This window comes from Lepidochelys kempii, chromosome 2 (assembly GCF_965140285.1).
Source record: "Lepidochelys kempii isolate rLepKem1 chromosome 2, rLepKem1.hap1, whole genome shotgun sequence".
Lineage (NCBI taxonomy): Eukaryota > Metazoa > Chordata > Testudines > Cheloniidae > Lepidochelys > Lepidochelys kempii.
In genome coordinates, this window is record NC_136381.1 from 188,041,896 (window position 1) to 188,064,494 (window position 22,599).

Below are 22,599 nucleotides of genomic sequence, written 5' to 3' on the forward strand. Positions count from 1 at the left end.
CTTGTTTGTCTGGCTCATGCCTCGTCACTGGTAGGAAAGAAAAGATGATGCAATCAGAACTTAGCAGACAATTTGTTGATGCTCCATGAAGCGGAAGAGTAATCATCTTGCTCTTAGCTGTATCAGGAGGAAGAACTTGTTTTATCAGTAAAGTAAGAAGAAGCAGAGGGCAGATATGTACAGTAGGAACCTCAGAGTTACGAACACCTCAGGAATGGAGGTTGTTCGTAACTCTGAAATGTTTGAAACTCTGAACAAAACAGTATTGTTCCTTCAAAAATTTACAACTTAACGTTCACTTAATAAAGCTTTGAAACTTTGCTATGCAGAAGAAAAATGCTGTTTTAACCATCTTAATTTAAATGAAACAAGTACAGAAACAGTTTCTTTATTCTATCAAATCTTTTTTTAAACTTTCCCTTTATTATTTTAGTTGTTTATGCCTGATTTTTCACGGCTGCTACTGTGAAACCTGTCTTAATAAAACTTGATGATCTAAAATCACCGGCATATAATATATAGCTAAACAAACTAATTTCATTGTGTTCCACAAAATAGACATGAAGCAGAGATCCATTTTTTGAATGAAAGCTTGATCCTTGATTCAATAAAATTAACCCCTCAGCCTTCTCTTTTCATCCTGTTTTATACACTTATTTTGTTAATCCATGCGAACTACCATTTTTCTGGCTTCCTTTAGTAAAAATCACAGATGTTTCTTATCGTTTCATTCCATATATTCAATATTTATAATTTTGTGCTCATTTTTAGATAGCTATGGAATTTTGTCTGCCTTATATTTTATGAGATTTTAAAAATATTGTATTTACAATTTGGGGCAGAATATTTAATTTGGAGAAAATAACTTTCCTCCTTATTTTGTGGCAAGTTGATTTCCAGAAACAAAGTGTTAGAACTAATTAATAGTAACTTCAGTGTTTATATTGGGAAAGTGATTTAATTTCATTACAAAAAAATGTCTAATACAGAGAAGTATCAGCACAGTTCAAAAGGAAGACTAAAGTTTCTCTAACTTAACTGTATATTGGAGGATATCAGTGGAATAGAACATTATCAAAGATAATTCTGTCTTCTGCTGCTAAATGAGCATTCAGCTTTCCTTGGGGAAGAAATTACTGGTGCTAAAACAAAGCCAGAATTCCCACACTTTGGTGGCAATGCATCCCTTTAACAGCACAGGCTACCGTGAGCACATTACACCTGTCCTCTGCACTCCACATTGGCTTCCCATAGAATATTCAGTCAAATTCAAGGTTTCTGTGTTTCTCTTCATGGCACAAAATCATCTGGGCCCAGGATACCTAAAAGATCACCTGAAGCTCCAGATGAGGACTATGGTGAACAACTCTGTTCCTCAAACACAGTGGAGCTGTCCACCACAAAGGCAAAGCTCGTCTGTGCAGGAGATAGAGCTTTCTTGGGGATCTGGTCAGGCTGTGGAATGAGCTCCACACATCTTTGTGTAAAACCTGGAGTGAATCTTATTGCTCTCAGCAGGTGACTCAGGTATATGGAAAATAGAGCCTGTCAAACTAACTTGATATCTTTTTTTGGTGAGATTACAAATTTGGTTGATAAAGGCAGTAGTGTTGATGAAGTGTACTTTGACTTGGTACCACACAACATTTTGATTAAAAAACTAGAATGATATAAAATTAAAATGGCACATGTTAAATGGATTAAAAACGGGTAAACTGATAGGTCTCCAAATGTAATTGTAAATGCAGAATCATCATTGAGCAAGTGTGTTTCTAGTGGGGGCCTGCAAGAATTGGCCCTGTGCTGTTTTAACATTTTTCCAGTGATCTGGAAGAAACATAGAATCATAACAGATAAAGTTTACAGATGACACAAAAATTGCAGGAATGGTAAATAATGAGGAGGACAGGTCACTGACAAGGAGCAATTTGGATTGCATGGTAAGCTGGGAACAAGCAAACAATGTGTTTTAGTACAACTAAATGTAAATGTATACCTCTAAGAACAAGGAATGCAGGCCATACTTACAGGATGGGGGACTCTATCCTGGGAAGCAGTGACTCTGAAAAAGATTTGGGGGTCATAGTAGATAATCAGCTGAATATGAGCTGCCAGTGTGACTCCATGGCCAAAAGGGCAGGGGAATTTTGAATATGAGTAGAGAGGTTATTTTATCTCTGTATTTGGCACTGGTGTGATCACTGCTGGAATATAGTGTCCAGTTCTGTTGCCCACAATTCAAGAAGGATGTTGATAAATTGAAGTGGGTTCAGAGAAGAGCCACAAGAATTATTAACGGATTAGAAAACCTGCCTTATAGCGATAGACTCCAGGAGCTCAATCTGTTTTGCTTAACAAAGAGAAGGCTATGGGGTGATTATCAGAGTGTATAAGTATCTACGTAGGGAACAAATATTTGCTAGTGGGCTCTTCGGTCTATCAGAGAACACTATAATGTGATCCAATGTCTGGAATTTGAAGGTAGAAACATTCAGACAGGAAATAAGGGTAAAGGTAAGTGCAATTAACGATTAGAATCAGTGGTGGATTATCATTCAGTGGCAATTTTAAAATCAAGATTGCATGTTTTTCAAAAGATCTGTTCTAGGAATTATTTTTAGGAAGTTCTGTGGCCTGTGTTATATATAAGGTCTAACTAGATGATCACTCTGGTCCCTTCTGGCTTTGGAATCTATGACCCCATGTAACTCTAGCATCCTTATGACCAAGATGAAGTCCACTCTGCTGGCAACTCCAGCCAAGAAGAGGCACATGCAGGAGTGCAACAGAGAAACTCCCTTTTACCCCAGAAGCACCTGTTCCAAATCCCCGGGAGTAAGCACGTTGGATCAGTACAATGAATATAGGAAAGGGAAATATGAACAGGGAAAGAAGATAGGGGGAGCAATAAAACAGAGTTGCATCCAACACAAGGACTCACGTTCCCGGTTGTGCCACAATATACAAGGGTAGATGCCAAGCAATGCGTCTAGACCCAGAGTTCCGGAGTCCTGGGCAGAGTTCCAGTCTGGCAGTGAGTCTTGGGTGCTCCTGGTCATCTTCAGCGCCAGTGAACTTTCCCCAACTAACCCCCCCGGTGCCCTCTTCTGCCACTTGCTGCAAACCTACACAGAGAGACAACCTCTTCACTCAACCTCCCTCCATATTCCCATTGCAAAGCTACAACCTTCCTCCATATTCCCATTGCAAAGTCACGAGCCTCGGTACTCATCCATACAGCTCTGGGTGACAGTGTTACTGGATCTGGCTCCACTTTGTCCTTCTCTGGTGATTCCTCCCTGGCCCGGTGCTCTTCCTGGCTCCTGTCCTGGGTTGTCCCTGGTTGGCTGCTCTGTCCCTCCACTGCTTTGTGCTAGTTCTCAGCTACTTCCCTGTGTGAGGGCCTGCTCCCTGTAGGCCCTTTTGTCTGGAATTTCAGACACACACATCCTGTTGCTCTCCCTTTCCCTATTCTCTTCCCCCTGGAAAAAACAGCACTTCCCCTACCTCAGGACAAGGTTTTAAAGGGGCCATGCTCTCTAAATCCCAAGGAGATTACACACCCTATGAAATAATTTTTGGAGAAGGAAAAGTTTTAAGACAACAGATATTCATCAAAGAACAGCCACACTGCAGAGAGCGTGATGAAGCAACTCGAGAATGAAGCTGGTAATGTTTGCGCTAACAGTGATGAAGAATCTGATCAATACTGTCAGGGCCATTAGTGATGGAAACTTTCTTTCTTTGTCCCTTTCTTGAGCATAATGTTGATGTGAAATTTCCTCAGTTGTATCGCAAATCACAGTGGTGATGTTGGTTGAAGGAGAGATGTTTGTATTGGAGGCTGAAGATTGGGCCCTCACCTCTGACAGTGACAGTATGGTAGCAAAGTGAACAAATACTAGCAGCTGGGTCAAAATATAAGAAAAACAAGGGCAAAAGATTAGTGCAAAAAATGCACAGCACTTTAAGAGCCACCAATCATAATGTACATAAGTACATGGAGACGTCCTGAATGTATGTAAGTTCTAGACGAGAAAATCTGACACAGCTGGTACACAGCTGGAACATAAGTGAGGATTTGCGTGCTTGCTGGCTCACAGCTGTCTGGATCGTGGCACCATTTTGGTTTTGTCCTAATTTTTTGTCCTAATGATACATTTGTGGTGGTACTGCTGGTTTGTTTCCATTATTTATTAGCTTTTACCCAGGAAGCCAATGCTGTGCTATAGAATTTCACAGTGTGGCACTTCTGAAAAGAAAGATCAAGATAGTATGTTTTGAAAGCATTCTAACTGTCCCATTAGTTGGGGGAGGGAGAGGAGAGAGAGCAAAGGGAAAGCCTCTTCCAACATAAACTGCCTTGTAAATTGGAAGCAATCCACAGTGCAGGGGGGAGAAGGGACAGAAAAAGGGGAGGCGATATAATCTGGAGAATTGTTCACTGTAGATGAGGCAAGACTGACAATGTCTTCTTGAGGCAGGACTGACAATGATATCCTATCTTCTCTGCTGTCATATCCTAGTGAGGAGCAGTTTACTGATGATTATGATGGTAGCTCTGTAGAGGAGACAGCAAAAAATGTAAAAGATCACCACATAGATCTTTGACACTAGCCAAACAGACTGAAACCTGAAACAGCATGGAACTTTGTGGCAGATGAAAGCTGAGCGAACTCATTGGCTAGACACAAATTGGAAGATCCAGGCAATAATTTTCATCCCCCTCTGGGGTTTTAAAAATCTGGCTTGCTAAAGAGTTTGCAAACTGCGGTTACTGAGGTCAGGAAAATTGAGCTTCCTTTCCACAGACCCAGGAGTCATGTGGTAAATGACCAAAGTTGTAATGAGAGCTTTAGAGCTGCCATTGGTGATTTCTGTATGATGAGAGAAGAGCTGTTACAGACCTTGAGGATGGAGAAAGCAAGGCAAAAATCAGACAAAAATGAAGAAAAAAAAGAATAAAAGGAGGATCCTGAAACCCAAGAATTGAAAGAGGACAAATCCCAAGTTTTAAAAAAAGAGCAGCAAAAAGGCCCCAAGTCTAAAATGACTAGTAGAAAGTGAAAGAGAAGAATGGGGAAAAGGACAAGCCTCAAGTCAAACAACAGGAAAAGGCCAAGTCTAAAGCCAAGGAAAAGAAAACAAGAAGAGCCAGAGAAGAAAGAATCTCAGAGTATTACTAGAAAGTCAAATGACTTTGGGGTAGAATAATCCTCTCGCCAGGCTCAGAGGTTCAGGTAGTCTAATTTGTCCTTTAGTTAAAGCATAGGCGCCGACTCCGTGCGTGCTCCGGGGCTGAAGCACGCATGGAAAAAAAACAGCAGGTGCTCAGCATCCACCGGCAGCCCCCCATCAGCTCCTCTCCCTCCCTCCTGGGCCTCCCGCCTGCGGCGATCAGCTGTTCAGCGGCATGCAGGAGGCGCTGCCGGGGGAGGAGTGGGGGCAGGAAGGGGCGCAGGGACGGGAAGAGGTGGAGCAGGGGCAGGAAGAGGCAGGGTTTGGTTGGGGGAAGGAATGGAGTGGGACCAGGGCTTGGGGCAGAGCAGGGGGTCGAGCACCACCCAGGAACTGGGGAAGTCGGTGCCTCTGAGTTCAAGATTATAGTTAGACCACATTTTCTTTTTGATATTAACATGTATTAGAAGTGGTAAAGTTCAGGAAGGGTGCTTCTGAAGCTCAGAGTTGAGATTTGCTGGAAATTTGCTGAGATTTACTTGAAGGGCTAATACTGTAAGTCACATTACACCCAGAAGTAGTGTTGTCTATCAGTGTCACTCCTGGGTTATTTCTAATAAAGCACTTCTCTTGTAGCGGCATGTGCTCCCTGATGTCCCTAGCTCCTGCCTCTACTATGTGACAATTTCCCACCCCATAGTACACATTTTGTGAATAAAGTGAGACACCATCTAACCGGAGCAGACTTTTACAATAAAACAAAGCACAGTACAGGAGAAAGAAAAAAATAATGAAAACTTAACAAGAGCTACCTACCCTATTGAAAAATTGTATTTAATATACAGGGAGCCTTTTCTGTGTCTGTTGTTGCAAATTGAAAGAAGGATGAAAAATGGCCTAAGATTTAGATGCTGATTCTATTGTTTTCTTTATATATATATATATATATAGTATTATATCATTAGATTTAAAACTCCTCACCAATGAACATCCATCCAGAGCTCTGAGTGCCCTTGATATACATTTAAAAACACAATAAAGAGTTGCAATATTGTAAATGTGGACATTAATTACAGCAAAAGAATATTCAAGGCCTGTAATTTCCCCCCCTGCTCCAATTGTCTTAAATTATCTCAAACTCACTGTAGCAGGTCCTGATTTCAAGTACATATGTTAAATTTCAGAGTAATTCCATTGAACACCGTTGAAATCAGTGGTGTTACTCCAGATTTATACCAGTATAGCTGAGATCAGAATCTGGCCCAGTGCTTCCACAGCATGGTCGTGTTTAGTTGTTCTGCGCTAGATATTTGTAATACAGATTGCCTACACGTCTGGCTCATCCATATTAGTTATTTGACTATGAGACAAGGCAGATGTGAGAGACTTTATCATGGTGTGATGGCTGTCTTTTTGAATCACCTGTAGGAGGTAATGATGACCCTTCTTCCAGTGGCACGCTGAATGAGGCATATAACAAACGTCAGCCAAGAGAGCATTTTATCAGTTTGAAATGTCCACCTACAAACATGCCTTTGCTGGGTATGTGTCTATGAATTTTAGGAGATTGTTATTGTGTCCCATAGCTTTTAAATATTTTTTTTTACAGAGGAAACTAATCTCATAGATACCCCTAAAATATTCACTCTTAGTATAGACATAGGTGATTGCAGTCCAGATTCTCTGCTGGCGTAAATCAGTGTAGCTCCATTGAGGATCTGGCCCAGTGTGTCCAGGGATCATGCAGTGTTTGAGGATTCTGTGTACTGCTCAGACATCTTTCTCTTCCTTAGTAAAATCCTCAGCCAAGTGTAAATATAATGTTATAAACAATAGCCTTTCTTGTCATGATGTTAGTGAACAGTCTGTTGTCACATTAGTGCATAGAAATCCCCAGATCAGGATTGAGTCGAGACTGATAGGCACTTTATAAACTTTATGAAGATATGGTCCCAGCCCCTAGAAGCTTACAATCTATGAAGGCATGATCCAAACCCAATGAAGCCCATGTAAAGACACTCCTTGACTTCAGTGGCCTTTGGATCAGACTTTATGAGATCAGCAGTGTCAGGCCTTGGTCCTGTAAAAACTCATATGAATGTGCTTTCTTTTACATACATTACTACTACTATTGATTTCAGTGAGACTATTCACATGTTTTTAAGTGTCGCACATGCTCAAATGTTTGCCGGATCAAGGCCTTCATCAAGCAGCTGCTGCTCCTGTCAGCTTCCTTAATAATCAGGATATTTGTTCTGTGTCCAAAGGGATTTTAAGGAGGATACTCTGTACTTTTCATATATAACAAAAGAGATTGAATCCCTGCTTCAAGTGCAAACTTTAACGCAACCTTAATGATGGAACTTCGAATGATGTTTCCATAATACACTGTCCTGCTAGCTTCAGAATAATATTGCCATTACACAGCCCATGAATGGAACTCCCATTGACATCGCTGTTTCTTCTGCTGGTTGAGGACAGTAAATGGCCCTCACTGATGATAGCAAAAAGAAAAGGAGGACTTGTGGCACCTTAGAGACTAACCAATTTATTAGAGCATAAGCTTTCGTGAGCTACAGCTCACTTCCTCAGATGCATATCGTGGAAACTGCAGCAGGCTTTATATATACACAGAGAATATGAAACAATACCTATTCCCACCCCACTGTCCTGCGGGAATAGGTATTGTTTCATATTCTCTGTGTATATATAAAGCCTGCTGCAGTTTCCACGATATGCATCTGAGGAAGTGAGCTGTAGCTCACGAAAGCTTATGCTCTAATAAATTGGTTAGTCTCTAAGGTGCCACAAGTCCTCCTTTTCTTTTTGCGAATACAGACTAACACGGCTGCTACTCTGAAACTGATGATAGCATCATTCTGTGAGCTGTAATTGTATGTTATTTTTTCTTTCTTGTAGATATCCTATCAATTTTGATGGGACCATATCTGCATCATTAATTAAAATAGGACTTTGCCCTCCCTGTTCCCTCTTCCTTTGACTTCCTCTCATACAGAGATGTTTTAAAGAGAGTGATAGATAGAGTTGTTAGCATCCAGGATCAGCAATCCCAGGCAGGTAGATCTCAAGAGAGGCGAGGGACCCTGAATCCCTTGTCTGTTTATCTCTGGATCTCAGGGGTGTCTCTTCCCTTGTTAATATTTTGGTGGGGGACGGATACTCATGTGTGACTTGACTCTCATTAAAATGAGATTTAGAGTTGCCTTCTACTCTTCCCAGCTACAGTCCCTTCCAGCTCCAGGGAGCCCTGCAGGGTTTCAAGGCTGCCTCCTGATGCCCATCTCCTGCAGCTGCCCGGAGAAAGCCTCAGAAACTCCTATTCATACATAACAGCAGGTCAAAAAACTAGGAATAAAAAGTCATGACCATTTTCACAAAAGAATTTTTGGGGCATTCGCCTGTCCCTTCTCAACCCCGATTTTGGAAACTTGAAATTTTGAAACTGGAATCATTTTGACCAGCTCTGTAGATGCTCCCAAAAAATGGAGGAAAAATGTGATCAAGCAGGGAGCATTTCCAGTTTGGGCCTAAGAGCTCGCAGGGGACCCTAAACTCCCTAAAATTTAGCTGTGGTGTGTCTGTTTGGCAATTACTAAACCTTACCGTCAATTTTCTTCAAAATGCAAGCCGGGAGAAAGGTGAGTTGTAAATGCCCGTCACTGGGACATTTTCCAGACATTTAGACTCTGAATTTAATGATTGTTTTTGAAAACTTTTAGAGACTGTAATAATCAGAAATATTTAAATTGAAAGGGAAACCGATTTTTGTTTACATGTAATCATTTCTTTGGAATCAAACACTGCAGCTTTCTTATTTGACAGGAGTAGATTCTCCAGGAGCTCCGAAAGGAAAAAATAGGAAGTCACAGAATCTATTACTCCTGTAAAAAGAAAAGGAGGACTTGTGGCACCTTAGAGACTAACCAATTTATTTGAGCATAAGCTTTCGTGAGCTACAGCTCACTTCATCGGATGCATTCAGTGAAGTATGAAGTGAGCTGTAGCTCACGAAAGCTTATGCTCAAATAAATTGGTTAGTCTCTAAGGTGCCACAAGTCCTCCTTTTCTTTTTGCGAATACACGGCTGCTACTCTGAAACCTATTACTCCTGTGTCCATCTACTGTATTCTCAGGATACGTTCACAGACTCTGTCACACAGCCTAGACATTCAGAACTACTTTCAAGCCAGTTTCCAGGGTTTGTTGCTCCTTTGGATATACTGATTTTGGGGCAAATCTACAATTTTAAAAAGCAGCAGAGCTACAGCTGCCAGTAAAAACTTTCCTCAAAAGTCTAGAAAATTCTAAAATGATTCTCTCTTTCCTTTAACTTTTTTGGGGGTCCGTAGTGTACTGAACAAATCTTGATTTCTTAGGGCCTGTCTTGGATACTCTTATTGTTACACTAATAAAAACGATACCAGCAGGATCTTGTAAGAGGGACAAGGCAAATTGCTGCGTTTATTGTAAATACAACAAAATATTCCTATATGCAATTTCTATGTAGATCCATTCATACACACAGACATTCACACATAGGTTCTGCAAAAAGGTTGTTATAATTACCAGCCTAGACAGTGCTCGTGCCCAGTCACTGGCCAGGTGGCCTGGACATGAGAGTGGAGCCGAGTCATTGTCAGATGCACATCTGATGCTCCTGGAGGGTGATCGTAGAACCAGACTCAAAGAACACAGTCTCTGGACCCAATTTTTATAGGTCTCTGGTTCAGTACAAGTCTATGGAAGTTGCTTAATCATGCTGAATTTACAATTGAGATGACCATCAATCAGCTCAATCAGCAGGTGATACATCCATGACAGCTCCGTGATGGCTAGGTGTTATCTTCTTGTTTTTCCTTGATGCGTTTTGGGTGGATTCCGGTTCACCCTCTGGGGGTCATCCAGTTATCTCTGCTTTGAATATTCTTCGGCCCATCGATACCAAGGTTGAAATTCTTAGGATTAGGCTGGCACCATTTACTAACCAATTATTTCCCTGCTTCATGCTCTCAATTCCATGCACTCATCATTCATTCTTTTACTTAACAACACAATCTATGACTCTTGATTCATTTAACAATGATTCATTCAAAATGAATTTAACAATAATTCATTTTATCCCACTATCTATTTTTCCCTCTTTGGATACCAAGATTTACATAGGCATGACAAGGGGCCCCCGCGGGGGAAGAGCATCAGGGTGTTGTTTTAAAGAACAGCATTGTTTCCTCAAAGTTCTTATCACTTTCCAGCACAGACTCTTTGTCCTGTACTGGCCTGAAATAATTAGCACTTTGGCCTTGCATTTGTTACAGAGTGAAATTCAACAGCATGGAACTGATGTTCATACCTTTTTACAATGCCTATATGCTCTTTTGTCTATCTTTATTTCTACTACTTCATAATTATAATTCTATCGTACTTATATAACTTTGAGGGCGACCCAACATTATTCCACAATAAGAGTGCCTTTTTCCAATTGAGCCTAATACACTTTGGAAACAGAATAAGGTAAATGAGCAAAAGGCACTTTTATTATAATTATGTAATAGTGTCATAGGCGCCAAATCCGTGGGTGCTCTGGAGCTGGAGCACCCATGGGGAAAAAATGGTGGGTACTCAGCACCCACTGGCAGCTCCCCTATCAGCTCCCCCCACTCTCCCCAGTGCCTCCTGCCCATTGGCGGGCCCCGCTGATCAGCGCCTCCCCTTCCCTTCCCACATCTCCCGCCTGCCGCAATCAGCTGTTTCACAGCATGCAGGGAGGCTGGGAGGGAGAGGGAAGGAGCGAGGACGTGCGCGCTCGGGGAAGGGGTGGAACTGGGGGGGAAGGGGTGGAACTGGGGGGGAAGAGCAGGCTGGGGCCTTGGGTGGAGTTGCGGGCAGGGCCTGGGGCAGAGCTGGGGGTCAAGCACCCCCTGGCACTTCGGAAAGTCGGCGCCTGTTAATAATGGCCACAGAGGGAGCTATTCCAGAAGAGCTATTGCAGAATAGCTGTTCTGGTCACTATCTCCCCATGTAGACATGCTCTCAGAAACTTAGACTGAAAAACTCTAAAGAGATGGAATTTTGTAAATGATCCATAATAGCAGTAAGTGCTATGGATTTCATGAAGAAATAAACACTGAATTCAGATCTTCAATTCCTTGGAACATATGTCAAAGCTGTATACTTTGACGAAAATTCAAGACATCTATCCAGAATACCTTTTTGTCTTAATTGATAGGATAGAACAAGAAAAGGTGCTTGTGAAGGCAAATAATGAAAGCAAAGTAACATTGATTTCCTCCTCCCTCCTGTATTATTATTGATCTATTTTTACCTAATTGGCACTTCCATAAATAAATGGAAAAAACACTAGAATCTTAAGAGAGGTAGGTAACTCTTTGTGATTCAAGTATTTCCGCTCTGTACAGAGAGTCCTTTATCCTGCTTGTTAATGACTCTCTCTCTCTCTCTCGCCTCCCTGACAACCTGCAGACTTGTGACCCGTTAACAAACTGGATTTGCTTCTGTTCTCTTCTTCTCTCAGGCTTTTTTTCCTTGTAATTTAACTGAATAACAGAACTAAGGCTGACTTAATGTGTGTGTACAAGGGATGAATCCATACATGCTCTGAAAAAAGAGCAAGTTTTCAATAGTGGCCTCATCTGACATGTAGAGTAGTGTGCTTTTTTAAAAAAATGTACAGCTAATTTAGCAAAAAAGTAATACCATAAGAGTTACTGTAACATAACTGCACCAGAGTTTGCGGGAAACAAAAGAAAATTATTTCTGCTGTTCCCCGTTGAATGTGAAAGTTTAATGTGACTTACTTTTAATAAATGACAGTCGAGGAAACACATTAATAACTGTAAAGTCAATGGATTAAATACTTCCGCTATCTAACCGTCCTTAGTTCTTATCCTACAGACACTTTGCATGTGGGTAAATTTACACACGAGGAGTCCCATCACACACATGCATAATGTTTGCAGGATTGGGAATTAAAAATTACATTTAAGGGCTGACCCTTCAAACACTTACTCCTGTGAGTAGTTGCGCTGAAGTATGCCCATGTGCTTCCATGTGAAGTCAGTGGGAGTATCTGCATTTAGTTCAGTGAACTTTAGATCAAGCCCTGCGCATTTATAATATCAGATTTAGTTCCTGTCCTCACCTGTCCTAATTATCATCACATCCTGGTGTAAATCAGGTGTAACTTTATTGTTGTCAAAGAAGTTACCCTGGTCTAAAATCAATGTAAGAATAAGGTCCATTGACTGTAGAAACAGGGCTCGGTAGAACAGGGTTGGAGAGTGTTAGTTTTTCCGTGTTAGTTAAAGTAATTTAGTTAGTAAATATAGGAAGCAGACAAACATTTTGATGCTGATTTTTAAAGTGTCCTTAATTCAGCCTCTTTTTTGGAAGGCTGACAAATAATGAGAAACAGCCCCTAGAAACCTGTTGTTTTAATAGTCAAGTAAGGATGGCACTTCCTCATTTGTGGGTACAGTAAGACAGATGTTTATATATCCTCCTCTGGGCCCATAAATTAATGATCCCAGTTATTTGCAGGTACCTAATGTGTGGGGGGGCATGTTTTTAAAATCTGGTTATAAATTCTGCCACCAAATAGGCTCATTCAGCTCCCATTGATTTCAAAGGGAGTGTTGTGTGTTGTTCACATTTGGGGATAGAGTTTGGTCCTTGTCATTTGAGCCCTAAACTAGGAAGAGTTATTTTGTGTGTGTGTGTGTGTGTGTGTGTCTGTGTGTGTGTGTGACTATTTAAAGTACATGGCTTAACCTCTTTGTTCATATGAACCGCCTAGGTATTCTTTTAGAAGGCATGTTTAAAATAAAGTTACAGATAAGAGACTCTTACCATAATTATATCTCCGTCCTAACATAATGCTGTTGTTTATCCCTATCTACTCTTGTAACAAAACAGAAGTACTCTGCTGTCTCTCTCTGCAACATATCTACAGAGGTCCTAAAAGTCATCAATGCCACAGAGGAACTGATAGCAGAATCCACCAGTCCCTGTGATTTCCCAGCAGATACTCATGACAGAGGGAGAGGGGCATTTCCACTAGGTACAGACCCTGTCAGACTCGATGAGCAGCTCACCACCTTGGAAGAAAATGTAAGAGTACGATATCAATGTCAAATATAGCAAATTGCCTTCTTTAGGAGAAAAAAGTGGCATGTGGTATGTTTTGACCTAAGCAATAGCATGTTGAGTTTTCGTATTAATTTTTTGCTTTTTTTAAAAAAAAAAACTTGTTGTGAAAGGATCATCAGCTATTCTTTATTTTTATTTTTTTTATTCCATTTGGGAAACATTCATAATAATAGGAGCAAACTGAACATCTGTTGGGTTTTGTAGCTGTTGTAAAATTATCTTACTCGAAAAAAGAAACGTAATCCCTTACGGTCAAGTGGTGGCCTGACGTATACAACCGTGGAATGGCTTACTGAGAAGCAAAATACCTCTATGTCCCTGCACAACAAGGAAGAATTTACCTATTTGTAAGTCGTCAATAACTAAACGTTCTGGTGCATCCTGAATGGAATAATAGTTCTTTCATGCCTCTCAGTCTTCTCCTGAGTCTTACTTAGCTGATATTTAAACTACTGTATTTTCTCTTCTTTAATGACTTTTAAAGTGTAATAGGAATCCCAACTCTCCCATTATAACAATTACAGGAAATAGACACCTGTTTTACTCTGTCTGAAAACCCATAAAGAAAGAAGCTCCTCCCAGTGGGTGAATTCACTTCATCCACATTAGACTGTAAGTTCTTTGGGGCAGGCATTGTCTTTTTGGTATATGTTTGTACAGCACCGAACACAATGGGATCCTGGTCCAGGGTTGGGACTCGATGTCCTGATAATACAAATAATAAAAATAAATCTGGACCAGAAGTTAAATCTATCACCCACCTTCTGATCTGGGACCAGGCCACCAGGGCTTTGGTGTTTTACTCCATTCCCCCAATTGCTATTCTTGCCAATGTTCTGCCCATTAGCATCACTTACAAAGGATACTGAGCTTACCAGATCCCATGACCCATTCCCCAGACTGGTTCCCCACCTTGCTGCAACTGCTGCCATCTATGGATATGTCTGTACTGCAGCTGGGAGTGAGCTTTGCAGCCTGGGTATACAGATTTGGATTAGCAGGGCCACAATGGTGCGCCAATACAGCTGTATGGACATTCCGGCTCGAGCAGATGTTCTGCGACCCCTTAGGTTTCAGAGCCCAAGCTCCAGTGCGAGCCAGAAGGTCCATATTGCTATTATGAGTGCACTAGCTCAAGTTCTACTGGCTCAAGCCCTGCTGTCGCAAGTATGAGGCTTGCTTCCAACCACAGTGCAGACATGCCCCTCATCCTATGTGTTGAGGTTGGCGTGAACATCTCCTCCATGGTGAACCAGGCCCATGTGTCGTTGCGCCCCGTGTGCAGCCCAATCCTGGAACTTCGGTGGTGTAAAGAGCCTCGTGGTTGCCTTTTGTGAATTTCACCCCTGCCATACTTCTTAGTTTGAACACATTTGAAAGGATACCAGAAAATTAAACTAAACTACAGCATGTGTAACAGAGATGCCGACGTTTCCTGCCAGTGTCCAATTGATTTTATTGTGCATTAATCAGTGTAATGAAGTAGCAAGTTTAGAGCATCAGGCAATGTAGATGTTTTAGTCACTTGAAATATTTAATGATTTAAGCCTTAGTCCTGCACTGGGATCCTCTAGTAGGCTGACCCCTGTGCCTGTGTGAAGCCCTAATGACTGGGAGAATGAGAACAGAGTGAAAACTGAAAGCCAGATTGCCCCAGGTCACAAGAGGCGCCCGAAGACGAGGCCAGTTTAAAAGATTTCCTCCCCGTTCTTTTGCTCCCTACCCACCCACCAAGGAATAAACAGTGACCTCCATCCTTAAATTCCGAGAGGATCCCCCTCCACCGATCCACATGGGTCTTTGGGATCCATTGGGGCACAGGGCCTTGTGCATTCACATCGGCTGTGGCTTTCCTGCTCTGTGGCAGTACAACTCCAGTCACAATGCCAGAGCTCGCCCACGCTTGCAGCACTCCCCAGAACTTCCCTCTAACAGGGTTCCCCAGCACAGAGTGGCTCCACGGGAGAGGCATACAACCTCAGCCTGATTTAGATTTCCTGCAAAAACCATGCAGGATGCAAGGGGGGATGATGCACATTATCCCCACTCTCAGCTTCAGTCCATCTTCCCCCTCTCCACGTGAAATCCTGGCTCATGGAAATCAGTGTCTAAACTTCCATTGGCTTCAACAGGCCAGGTTTTCACACCTCATATGTACTTGTGAAGAGCCATTGGCAAATCCAGGACTGGTGCCACGAAGTCAGCTGCTCCATCTCCTCAAGTGTAGCTGGGGGCAGATCTGCACACACAGGATTCCCTCTGCACATGATCTGGGCCTGAGAAGAGACTTCAGGATGTTATCCATCACGAGTAACTCTCCTTAACAATTACTGGGAATAATGTGTATGAATCAAAGGGGAGAATAAAGGGCACACTTTTCTGTGGATACATGGGAACAACCTCACATGTGCTTCAGTCGGAGCTGCACACCGCTCACTTATAGCTGAGTTTGGCTCATGCATTTAAATTTATAGATAAATAATTTAGTGGGAGATTGTCAAAGGCACAAAGAGGAGTTCACCCCAACTCCGATTGAAAATGAATGGGGTTTGGGTGCCTGTCTACTCTCTGTGACTTTGAAACTCTCCCAGTTAGAGCTGACTGGAAAATCTGCAGTGAAATGAAATTTCAACAAAAGTTGAGGGCGGAGGAGTTAAGAAAACTTTGAAAAAATTTTTCTGTTTTCCAAGTAGTTCTGTTTTCCATAAGCATTTTTCCCTTGTGGAAAATGTAACCTGTTGTACATTGAACTTTGCCATAACATTTAAATGAATCTTTTCTTCAGTTTTCTGAAGGGTTGGCTGATTAAACATTTCCTTTTTCCTCTTTCTCCTCTTGTGAGCGGCATGGCTGTATTTAGCAGAAAAGAAGGCCGATACAGAGTCTCTTTTTAATCTAAAATTACTGTGCCGCAAATGTTGCACCACAAAGAAACTACTTTGAAATGAAAGAACTTTTTAAAAACCCACTAAAGCATGGAAATTCTTGTTTAATGTTCAGAATGTTCATCTTCATCCTTTTATGTCTTAAGTGCTTCAGCCAAGATGTCAAGGAAGGCCACTTCTTTGCAGCAAACCACCTTAATAAAGGATTTATCCTTCATGCTAAAACTTGTCATTCACTCAGTACAAGACAAAGTGTATTAGCTTATCAGCATTGTCACATATGTGTAAAAAAATACAATAGGGGTTTATACTCTGAAGACCGTAGTTTTCAACCTGTGGTCCACAAACCACTGGGGTCCTCAGACTATGTCTAAGGGGTCCGTGACAGTTGTCGTTACCATAGAACAATGGTTTTCAACCTGTGGTCTGTGGACCCCCGGGGTCCACAGACTATGTCTAAGATTTCCAAAGGGGTCTCCATTTGAAATATTTTAGGAGTTTGCAAATGAAAAAGAAGGTTGAAAACCGACTGCTCTATAGCAACCAATTCAAGATGCCCCATTTATTTTTATTTGGGGGGTTGTAAATTATTTTGATTTAAGGAAAACACAATCTAGTTTACATAGTTAGGAAACGATAACGTCTAATGAAGTGGTTCTCCAGCGCTTTTGGTCCATGATGACCCACAAAAGGGCCCCAAAATTGTATCCCACCCGACTGTATGAAAGGGTTGTGGGATTTGGAACACAGGCTGGCGCTGTTGCTGCTGGGTTGGGAGAGTGTGAGGGAGTGATGCTGCTGTGAGGAGGAGTGGGGTTTCTGCTGGAGGTTCTTCTCCCTGCATGCACAGTGCTCAGCTGTGGGACCCAGAAGCCGGCTGCACCATATTTTTCACTCCCAGTGTTTTTGTAACACTGTGATCATTCGGGCGTGGTGAAGTACTTGGCAGCATTCTTTAGTTTCCTTCCACTGTGCAGCAACAGAGGCTGCTGGGATTGTGTGCTGATTATTTAGGGAATGGGTAGAAGATGCAGTACTGTCACGTGGACTGGCAGACATTTAGGCAGAGCACTAAGCGGTAGATGCATGTGTCCTATCAAGAAAACCCAACCGCTTGACAACAGACTTGGTTCTCTGAGTAAGATGAAAGAGAAAGTGGTAAATAGACCACTATGTACTGTGGATGATCGCTCTGAATAGTTGGCTAGGAAATAAACTGTCTATTAGTGATTTCTCCCTAGCTGAGATTGCTGTGCAGGGGAGATTCTTTTAAAAATTAGTTCTGACAGAATTGTAGTGATACATTTATTTATCCCAAACATTTTATAACTAAGGACAAATTATCCATGCCTTTATCTCCCCACAGTCAGACTGCTAATTCATTGTACATGGGGGTGCCCCTGAGACTCATTCAAAAACTAAAGCTAGTGCAAAATGTGGCAACCTGCTTAGCAAGTGGTGTGTTTCGATGGGAACACATGACACCAGTGTCCTAGATTGGCACTGGCTGCCTCTTGGTCTCCAGGTGTAATGCAAGGTATTAGATTTAAGATAAAAAGCTTAACATAAATTGGGACTGGCCCGCTTGAGAATCTTCCCCTCTCCCTTGCCACTGCTTTAGTCAAAAAGGACACTTGGCCCGGGACTCCCCATGTTACAGAAGAGAGGGAGCTGCTAGCAGAATGTTCTCTAAAGGGGCCCCTTAACTATGGAATTTGCCCTTCCCACTTTGTACCCAAATAGCTTAATTGGTTAACCCTCAAGACACACTGCAAAACCCATCTATTTGCAAAGGCTTGTGGAGGGGGATGAAGATATGAATTTTGCATGGTGTAGGATCGGTTTGATTAATTATCAAGTTAGTTTATTTTACTGGGTCTAAGTGCTAATATTCTGCTGAGTTGATTATTCCTATGTGGAATTTTAATTGTCAGACTGCCTTGACTTTGTGTAGAGGCATTTTTATTTCAAATTTAAATATATAGATAATGTTATTTCATAGTAGGGCTGGTTGGAAGTTCTCCATCTAAACTGCTTTTGACAGAAAATTGGGGTTTTGATTAAACAAAACTTTTTACTAAATTGTCAATCTGTGCTAAAATTTCAACTTTTAATCAAAAAAACTGAACACCCGAAAACCATAATGTTTTCAGTTTTTGGCTGAAAATATTTCTATTTCAAAACACCAGTAGTGCCTCATGGGAGTTGTAGTTTGGCTGCCTCCTGCCCCCATTCTCCTCCAGGGGCCAGATTCCCCAGCCAGACTACATCTCCCATGATCCACCACAGCCAGGACTTCTAAGGTGCCCCATGGTGGCTTGGAAAATGGGGAACATTGTGTTGCATAATTGGAGATGCAGGCTGGCTACGTAGCCTTGCACATAGAGAAAAATGGGGTCATCAGGTATCCAAATATACAACTCCCAGGAGGCACCGTGGAGGCGTTTCCAATTCAAAATTTTCATTTTCAGTCTAACGTTTTCAATTTTTGATTTGTCACTGAAAAGTTGAAATTTTAAATTGAAAAAATAAATTTCCAACCAGATCTATTTCATAGCAATGGTGGTGCGGGCAGAGATTTTGGGGCTCTTGAGATTTGGGGCTTTCATCATCTGCTGCCAATAGCCTGTGGCCTCTTTGAGTTACATCATGAATAAAAAACAAAGTGACTTGCTCCGTGCCATGATCTGGATCCTTAGGTGTACCTGACAGCCGGCACTGTGTACGGCTTAGAGGGCCAGCTGAATGAATTAGAGGTTGCAGCACGCAAAATCAACAGTGTTACAGCGGAATCGGAACTAGCTGAGCTGGAGGATCAGGTAGCCACAGCAGCAGCACAAGTTCATCATGCAGAGCTTCAGGTGAGGAACTTCACTGCCTTCCGATGTCGAGGGGCAATACAGTACTGTACTGTCGTGCTTAGCCCTTATCTATTAATATTTCACCGATCCACCCTCATCACCCACTGTCACACAGATTCTGCCTGTACCCACATGGATTTATTAGCTGGACTTCACTTTTAATAATCCAAAAATATAAATCCATATAACAGCAGCTGAGCAGGGGGGGGGCGGTATTGCTTGGGCCATATTTCATCACAAATAGATACGCAGGAGGAATCCCCTTCTTTTGGACCAGCTATGTTGGCTCTAATCCTGCTGTTACTGAAGTTGGTTGGCAAAACACCCATTAACGTCAAGAGGTGCTGATTCATGCCCAAGTTCCATTGGCAGCCTGCTGTACATCTTCCGATTCAGCAAAGATGCTGGACTCTGTGCAGTAAGCTAAATCGGGTGGTGGTCATAGACCAGAATGAGAGAACTGCCGCCACATGCCCATGCTGATTTTACCATCTCTGTTCCGAACAAACTTCTGACCTGTGCCAGTATATACTGGGTGGCACATTCTGCGGTCTTTACTCAATTTTTTTTTTACAGGCAAGCTTACATTGATGTCATTCAGCAGCAGCTGCCTGTGTAAGGACTAAGACCTCAGGATTTGTCCTAACTACTTGAGTAGCTTTAAAACGAAGGATGGTGTTTTCTTTGTATTGGCTCAAATCATTAGTTTATGGTAAAATGTAAATGGGAAAAAAGACTGCCATACCAGATGTCTAAGGAAAATAAGTTTGTACTTAAAACAGTTAAAAAGCAATCGATCCTAGTGAAAATATCTTCCCCGCAGTATTGGCAACTCAGATTCTCATCTATCATCAGTGTGCCCCTGCACATGTTATCTGTCTGGCTGTTTTCTCATTTCTCTATCAGTTCTGTCACTTTTGCGTAATTTGTTTCCTCTGTCTCCAATTCAGCCTGCTTTCTCCCCAAAGGCTTACTTACTTAGCTGTTTGCTTGCTTGCTTTGTTTAATAACATGTCTTTGCTGAGGTATTTAAAGTATAAATTACAGAACGTTTAAGGTAGAAGATTTCGGTGTTACAAAGAAACCATTGTTCTGTGCTCAAAGAAATGAGAACCAATGTGAAATAGCAAATGCATAATAAAATATAGTGCTTTAAGCATAACTTTTTAAAACACAACTTGAATGAAGTTAGAATTACACAGCTGTGAGTCATTGGGTACTGGATATTTTTCAAATGTAGCAAAGTGTCCATAGTCGTAGAGAATGTGAGTACAGTGCCACGAGATCATTCGTTTACTCCATGTAATGAGGAATCATCTTTCCTAATATGTGAATGTTCCCTTTGGCACTCAGGACTAAAGAACACAGCAGTCCAAAATGTCTCAATTAGATTGTCTTTCAGAGTTACAGAAGAAATCAATTGTCTCTTTCTTTATATTTCTGATTGATGACGATGTGAGCATGAGTTCCTTTTGCCGTTAACTAGTGGTGTTTACAGTAATTTTGAAACTTCTCCCTCCCCTCGTTTCTTTTTAATTTATTGTTTTGCTTTAAGATTTCAGATATCGAGAGCAGAATTTCAGCTCTCAGTGTTGCAGGCTTGAACGTGGCTCCATGTGTTCACCTGACAAGGAAAAGGGATCAAAAGCAAATGAACCAGGTGCCGCAACATTATGCAGTTTTGCATGGGGGAAGACCCTGCTTTTCTCTGTATTAAAGCTTAGTAAAACCTGTGTGTTTTTCACAGATGCAAACAATAGACACATCAAGACAGCAGAGGAGAAAGCTTCCAGCTCCACCGGTAAAAGGTGCACCAAAAAATTCATTCAACTCATTTTATTTATTATGTTCTCTTTCTGACCTAAAGAGGGCAGCTAAGGGGAATTAAATTACCAAGTGAATACAGTGAGAATAAACGGTACCCGAGAGCTATATGTACGTAAAATCAAATACTGATTTGGCCCTTTGGAAGGTGCTTTGATTTAATTTGCTGCTATACGTCAATAGGGACAAGAGCAGAAGATTGGCTAAGGCAAATAAGAAATGATGGCTGTGTGACCTAAAAAGATTCCCAAAAAAGGGTATTTTGGAGTGAGTGAAGGTTAGAATCAGCAGTCAGAGCAATCACAGCGTGCTAATTAGCAGAGATGGTGCTAGCCCATGGGGGGCCCCCCACATAACATGCAATAACAAGCGGGGGGGGTAGGGGGGGCTTGAGCTGCTCGGGCCCTAAACAATTGCTTAGTCTGCTTATGCCAAGCACCAGCTCTGCTAGTTAGCAATGGACAATTGTAGTTCAAAGCATTATTCTGGGATTAAGTGGAGCACGTGTCTGGAAGGCACCCGTGCCATAGACAACAGATCCCATTTCTTGTCTTAAAAGTATTTCTAGTTTCTGGAGAGTCAATGCACTTGATTAGAGTTTACTATGTACACATGGAAAAGCTTAATTAAGGCCTGAATCCAGCAAAGCACTATTTAATAAAACATTTAAATGTGAGCTTAATTTAAGCACCTTTTTAAGTGCCTTGCAGAATCCAGGCTGGAGGCCATAAAAAGTTTTAGGGACAGGGTGAAGCTACCCAGCTAACATGCCTGTCTCATTGATTTACCTCCATCCCAGTGTCGCGCCACAAAATCATCTTAAGAAATGTATCTCTTGAATTCATCTATAACTTTTGGCTTAGTGACATTATCTGGTGATTTAGTGTATGCCTATGAACATTTTCATGAGATAGATCCTGTTTACTCCGAGTTTCCTAATTTTTCAGTGTGTGCCTTCCAATTTTTGTAACTCTTCAGTGGTATGAAAATACCTATCTCAGACAACTTCTGGACCCGATTCACCACTGCTTTACTCTAATCTTATGCCAGTGTAACTCCATTGATGGAGGTGAAGTCACTTGGTAGTGAACCAGGCTTTCTCATAATTTCAAAAACCTCTCTTACAATATCACAGTCTTCCCGTTTCCATTTAAAGTAAACCTAACTTTCCTCAAAATTTAGGTTTAAGTCTCTAAAGAGCTAGAAGATTTGCTTTTTCAAGTCTGTTGTTTGGTTCAAGTTGTCACGTAAAGGATGTTCCCATTTTTTCCCTCCCAGGTGAAAATATTGATGCTTCTCCAGTTACTACTGTTAGAACATTTAACAGAAACTTTATGCTCCAAGGATCTCTAACACAAAGAACTAAAGAGAGAAAAAGCACTGCCAAGGACTTGATGGTAACATCTGAGAACAGACCTTGTTAAAACTGTTAAAAGCAGGAAATATGGAGAGAGGGATTATTCATTTAAGGCTAGATTGTCCCTAGTCCTTACTCACTGCATATGAGACTAAGGCTCCTTTCACTCCCTTGCCCAGCCAAAAGAGCTATTCAGATTGCACTTTTGGACATGGTGGCTGGGGAAGAGAGGAGGAGAAGAGAAGAAGCTGCTCATATGATACTCCCCAGTAAGAGCAAATGGGCAAGGAGAGGCCTTAGCTCCACC

The 22,599-nt window shown here is 41.6% G+C and overlaps 1 protein-coding gene across 8 annotated transcripts in view; it reads left to right on the top strand.

Annotated features, from left to right (window-relative positions):
• MYRIP (myosin VIIA and Rab interacting protein) overlaps nucleotides 1-22,599 on the top strand; it is a 348,446-nt gene that overhangs the window by 321,854 nt on the left and 3,993 nt on the right. For all 8 annotated transcript variants that reach the window (XM_073333104.2, XM_073333103.2, XM_073333105.2 and 5 more), the window contains 5 exons: nucleotides 13,132-13,326; nucleotides 18,950-19,111; nucleotides 20,667-20,771; nucleotides 20,859-20,919; nucleotides 22,214-22,332. In XM_073333104.2, coding sequence (XP_073189205.2) covers nucleotides 13,132-13,326; nucleotides 18,950-19,111; nucleotides 20,667-20,771; nucleotides 20,859-20,919; nucleotides 22,214-22,332 — 642 coding nt within the window. The remainder of the gene's footprint in view (nucleotides 1-13,131; nucleotides 13,327-18,949; nucleotides 19,112-20,666; nucleotides 20,772-20,858; nucleotides 20,920-22,213; nucleotides 22,333-22,599) is intronic.